General features: G+C 49.0%; 1 protein-coding gene across 1 annotated transcript; it reads left to right on the top strand.

Moving 5' to 3' along the window:
- Positions 1-2,357: 2,357 nt before the first annotated feature.
- ID4 (inhibitor of DNA binding 4) lies at positions 2,358-5,294 on the top strand (the record flags this gene model as incomplete). Its single annotated transcript, XM_079713760.1, has 3 exons — positions 2,358-2,798; positions 3,189-3,247; positions 3,810-5,294. 2 exons carry the CDS (start codon positions 2,358-2,360, stop codon positions 3,231-3,233), a joined length of 486 nt encoding a protein of 161 aa, XP_079569886.1. The 3' UTR covers positions 3,234-3,247; positions 3,810-5,294.
- Positions 5,295-6,170: the final 876 nt, after the last annotated feature.

Below are 6,170 nucleotides of genomic sequence, written 5' to 3'. Positions count from 1 at the left end.
CAGTTTTTAAAGTCTAGGAAGGAGGAAAAAAAATCAATGGAACATCTGTAGATATATCCTTTTATTATTATCACCTATGCTGATGTGATTGGCTCCAGGGGAATAGCTTACACCCAGCAGGGCTCCCTTGCCCAGCTTTCTATCAAAATGGACAATATTCACTCTGTGTGTATTTATATCAATTTAAGCCTATATAAAACTATGCCTGTATTTAGAAGAGAGCCTTCTTTTGGGTTTTCTAATTCTGCGTTTCTTGATAAGTGTGTATGTAGACCATCTAGGTATGCTCATGAGTAAATGAGACTGTCACTCGCTTCCAAGCAATTATCAGAGGCCTTAACGCATAAGGATTAGGGGAGAGGAGGGTTGTTGCATCTACCTGTGAAACCAGCATTAAAAGGTCACTCCTCACTTCATCAGGGAAAAGGAATGTGCTCTGGGGAAACAGCAATGCAATAGTCATAAAGTACCCACGTGGTTAAACAAAATTCCTGCCTGATTCAGGTATTTCTGTTCTGGGAAGGAAGGGAGGGTTTCCTTACAGAGGGTAGACAAGAAGAAATGAGGTCCATATCTCTTTCTTTCAATTATCTATAAAAATGAAGGCATCAATCCGTATCATGTATATAAATTAAGAAAATTCTTGAGTTCATTCATCTCCTAGCTTGTCTAAAGGTGGGAGGTTTGCAGGGTAAAGGCATACAAAATTCATGTCCCCACTGACACAGAGTTTTTATGCTCATTTCTTATCTGAAGGGCTCAAGTTTTTCTTGCAGAGTACACACAAGGCCCTATCAAAGTTCATTGTGCAATTTTGTTTTGAGCCATTGAAGGACAGCTTTCCCATTAGAAATCTAACACAGAAACGTCTTTAATTAGCAGACTTTTCTGCAGGGTGGGGCCCAAGCAGGACTCCAGGGACTGGAAGTGTGAATTTTAATGCTTCGTTGCAAAAGGAGGAGATTCTGGACATTCTCAGTATCTTATTTAAAGCGGGGTACGTGAAGCAGTGCATTAATGGCCTACGTTAAGTTACAGGTATGAATTTTACATAAAACAGATTAATATTATATGTCATGGTGAAATTTTAAATACTCCGTGCCCATGCATTTTTAATATTTACGTGCTCTAATTTAATGCTGAAGGCAACTGCATTTTTTGAGCCCACTTTTCATCTAGATGGGTAAAAGAAAAACCCTACGACGTTTTGGTTTTACTTACACGTCCCTTCACCAAAAATCTGCATTTGGCCTTCTTTTTCTTTTTTTTTTCCTCCTAAGATTTAACGTTTTAAAAACAGGAACGGAAAGCCTCCGCATTCCATTCCATCATTATGGTTTCAGCAATTGTGAAAAGGCGAATAAAGAAATGGAGGGGGAAAATAGAGAGGAGAACGAACGTGCCTTCTTGAACAGCGTCCTTCTTAAGGCGCTGGGATCCCAGGGATGGAGTGACGGGTGGCGGAGGGTCCCTGGGTGCCGCGCTGTTCGGAGTGACAGGAGAGCCTCGAGCAGGGCCCAGCGCTCCCACAGCCGCCTAAGCCGGGGGTAGAGTGAATTCCAGCCGCACATTCCCGCAGTTCTTCGCAGGAACTTCTCCCTCTCTTTTCCCCTCCCTAAGGCACACACCAGCCTGGCCCGACTCCCACCCAGCTCTTTTCTCAGAGCCCCCACCCACGGCGTTGACGGAATGGAGTGCCCTTCCCATTGGCCCGAGCGCCATTCCCTGAGGTGGCACCGTCCGCCTGATTGGCTGGCCACTCCCGAACCCCGCCCACCCCTCCACTCGGGTTGCCCAGCTCCCGCCCCCCAGCATCTCCCGGAGCCCCAGCCCTCGTCGCCTCCCTCCGCGCACCCGCCCGCGAGCCCAGCCCGGCTCTGCTCCCTCGCCCGGCGACACGGCCAACGCGTTGGCCCCGCCCCCGGGGCGCGCGGCTTATAAATATAGCTGCGCGGCGGGCCGTGCGAGAGCGTAGCGGAGGTGTGTTTGTGAGTCGGTTCCCGGAGCGGGGAAACCTCGGGCTAGGGGGAGTGCAGCGGCGGCGGTCGGGTTGAAGGTCCGAAGGGAGTGACTAGGGAACCCGGTGGGCTGCTTTCCTTCCGGTGCTTTTGATTTTTCTTGCTTTTTGGTCTCGGCCGAGTGTCGCCCATTGAGCAGAGATCCCCTCGAAAAACCCGGAGCGACCCTCCCGTCAATTGTTGGGCGCGGGATCGCCGGTACCTTCGCGGTGCCCCGAGCGCGGACCGAGCGCGCGGGGCGCAAAGGCAAGGGGAGCGGAGCCGGTCGCGGGCGGGGGCCTGGAGCTTGCCTGCCTCCCTCGCTCGCCCTACCGGGTCCGCTCGCGCAGGGCGCGCGCGATGAAGGCGGTGAGCCCGGTGCGCCCCTCGGGCCGTAAGGCGCCGTCGGGCTGCGGCGGCGGGGAGCTGGCGCTGCGCTGCCTGGCCGAGCACGGCCACAGCCTGGGCGGCTCCGCGGCCGCGGCGGCCGCGGCCGCGGCAGCGCGCTGCAAGGCGGCCGAGGCGGCGGCCGACGAGCCGGCGCTCTGCCTGCAGTGCGATATGAACGACTGCTACAGCCGCCTGCGGAGGCTGGTGCCCACCATCCCGCCCAACAAGAAAGTGAGCAAAGTGGAGATCCTCCAGCACGTTATCGACTACATCCTGGACCTGCAGCTGGCGCTGGAGACGCACCCGGCTCTGCTGAGGCAGCCGCCGCCGCCGGCGCCGCCGCACCACCCGGCCGGGACCTGTCCGGCCGCGCCGCCGCGGACTCCGCTCACGGCGCTCAACACCGACCCGGTGAGAGGCCGGCTGCCGGCCCGGGGCGAACCCCGTGGGAGTCCAGGAGGGCGGTGGCGGGGTGGTGGGACGCGGGCGCTTCCTTTTCCTCGGGGAAGGGGCGAGAATAACAATTGCACCCTCCTGCTCCTCCGGCGCCGGGGGCCGCCAGCGGCGGGCTGGGTGCAGCGAGCGCAGGCCGGGTGAACGCGCGGGGCGGGACTAGGACTGTGCGCACCGTGGGCTGTCAGGTCCAGCCTGTGCCCGGGGAAAGGGGCGTCCCCAGGGCTGTAGGCTGGGATGGGGGCGTCGGTGGGCCAGCCTGGGTTCCGAGAACGAATCGAGGAAGACCTTGGCGAGTGCGTTGTTCGCGCCTGCTCACCTTTCCCTTGGTGTTCGTTGCTGTTCCAGGCCGGCGCGGTGAACAAGCAGGGCGACAGCATTCTGTGCCGCTGAGCTTAGCTGTCCAGGTGAGCGCGCCTTTCTCTTCTCGTGTGGCCGGTCGCCAGAGACGCCCGTCCCCGGCGCCTTCCACAGCGGCGTTCTTTGCCTCCAGCATTTCTGAGGGCAAATTCCCAAGGAGGCGGACACCCCCTCTCTCTCCCTACCACCCAGTTAGTAAGTGAAGCCGTACTTAGCTTCAGCAACTGGGGGTTCACTCTAAATGGAGACAGATCAGCTCATGCTCCCGCCGCCCCCCGTGCCGCCCCCAGCGACCGGCGGGCGCTAACTGCCCTCCCCGCCGAGGGAGGGTACCCTCGTGGGCGTGGTGCCCGATGGCCCCCCCGCGCGCTCTGACACCCACGAAAGAGGACGCAGGCAGGGCCCAGGAGTTCGGATCCCCTCTTCGGGCTTCCCGGGGGCCCGCAGCTGCCTGCTCGGCGCCTGGCCGGGCGGCGGACTGCGAGTGTAGTCTGACCCGGTGGTTTGTTTTGGGTTGTTGATCAAGCATGTCTTGAGTTTGGTCGGTGGCGCCAGTTAGTCTGCAGCGGGAAGGTTCACACACCCCCTCTATTCATTCCTCTTCCACAGGTGTGCGGCCGCCTGAGCCCGAGCCAGGAGCACAAGAAAGGGAGGGGGAAGAGCAGAAGTTAGAGAAAAAGCCACCAGAGGAAAGGAAAAAAACATCAGCCAATCCTAGAAACGTTTCACTCGTCATTCCAAGAGAGAGAGGGAAGAAAAATAAAACTTTCATCCTTTTTTTTTTGCACGTTCATAAACATTCTACATACGTATTCTCTTTCGTCTCATTTATAACCGCTGTGAATTGTACATTTCTGTGTTTTTTGGAGGTGCAGTTAAACTTTTAAGCTTAAGTGTGACAGGACTGATAAAAGATCAAGAGCAAATCCGACTTTTAGAAACCTACTTTGTGACCAAGGAGCTCAATTTTTGTTTTGAAGCTTTACTAATATACCAGAGCATTGTAGATATTTTTTTTACATCTATTGTTTAAAATAGATGATTATAAGGGGGCAGGGAACTTTCTATTCCCTGCAGGAATGTTACATATTGTATAGATAACTGAGTGACATTTCATACCGTGTATATATAGAGATGTTCTATAAGTGTGAGAAAGTATATGCTTTAATAGACTACTGTAATTATAAGATATTTTTAATTAAATATTTTTTGTAAATATTACGTGTGTGTTTTTTTTAATCTATGGGAATATTTCTTTTGGAAAATTATTTTCCAGCTCAGTTGAAGAGCTCTTGGTATCTTGAATGTCTTTTCTGTTTGGCCTGGCTTTTAATTTGTTTTTGTTTTGCCCAGTGTCCTGTAGACTCGGAAGTAACAGTTATAGCTGGTGGTCCTGCATGACTGCATGAGATGTTTAATCACAAAATAAACTTGTTCTGAGTCCATTCAAATGTGTTTTCTTTAACCTAGATGGAAATCTTTGTATTTGAAGCATACATGTTGATAAAATGCTTTATCAGTTTTTAAGTACAGGGTTTGATAGTGTAATATATAAAGAGTAAGTGTGTGTTTTTTGTTTTTTAACTGAGGTCAAAATGGATTCTGAATGATTTTGCTTACAGGATGGGGAAATGCTTGGATCCTTACGAGTTTAGGAAATCTGCTGTTTTAATCAAAGTGAAAAAATGCTTATCATTCTTCATTTTACACTAAAGCTTAATGTCACTAAGTTTCATGTCTGTACAGATTAAATCATAGAAATGAAAAATGTTCTCTGCTTGCTACCAAAGGACAGACTCTTGGAAATGAACACGTTTCTGCTTTCCTTCCTCCAAAGAATATTAATAGGCAACAGTGGGAGAAAAAAATTTGAAAGGCATAATGGCAAATCCTTCAAGCAGGGGTAAAAGTCGATCTTCAAACATTAACTTTAAGTAGACCAAAAATTCTGATGACCGCATCTAGATTATTTTTTTATAAAAATGATTTTCACTATAGCTATGTTAGTTAACTGCTAAACTACTGTCCAATCTCCTGTGATGTGTAACTTTTACATGTGAATATTAAAGTAGATATATCTGCCTTGTACTGTGATTTCTGGTCTCATTTCTTCAAAACCTTACACTTATTTTTAAGACTTTCTTTTCTCTTTAAGGAAGGTAGTGTTTTCTAGGTTAGATAGGACTTTCAGGGCTTGTGAGCATTATGCATTTAATGTGATCAGTACTCTACCCACCAGTTAGATGGGATTTTTAGAGTGAGAGAGAATTAAGTAGGATTTAATTGGGTGCTTTGTAAATAGTCAACTGTGTGTGTAACGTGGTCTGTTTGATTTTTAAAAGGAAAGGATTTGTTTTAGATTATACAAGAATAAAAGTATTATAGACCCAAGGGACTTTTTATGAGGTCAAAGTCAAATATTTATATGAATATGAAATGTGGCTTCTCGTAGTCAGTTGAAGTGGCAATATCTCAACAGAAATGAACAAAGTTAATGCTAACAGTTTCCAAAAAAATTGAAAGATTTAAAAAGTCTGTTCCCTGTCTCCAGCGTGTCATCCCCTCAGCTTTGACATTTCACGGGTCTTAGGTAGTTTTAGAATTTGATGTATTTGATGTTGAGGCTTAGAAAGTCAGAGGACTGCTTGTTTAAATGAGGTTTATTTTTATTTTTGATATTATTCATTCTTGTCACACGTTAAGAGGAAAACACAAAAGCCGTGCTCGAATTCCAAACCTGAAGAATTCTAACGATTGCATTCGTTGTTATTAAGAAAGGGGACAATCCCTCCTTTTTATTTGGCAGTTTAATTTCAGTAGGAAGCAAGTCACATGTGCTGGGGTGGCTGGAGTTAGGCCTCTGTCAGGCCTGAGTACCATATCCCACCTAAATCTAGGCACAGTTTAAACTTATGCTGGGAGACCGGGTACCTCAAAATAAATATTTTTGATTTTTGAAGATAGGTGTTG

Source organism: Hyperoodon ampullatus (assembly GCF_949752795.1).
Source record: "Hyperoodon ampullatus genome assembly, chromosome: 10".
NCBI lineage: Eukaryota > Metazoa > Chordata > Mammalia > Artiodactyla > Ziphiidae > Hyperoodon > Hyperoodon ampullatus.
This window is presented reverse-complemented; position numbering and strand designations above follow the sequence as displayed.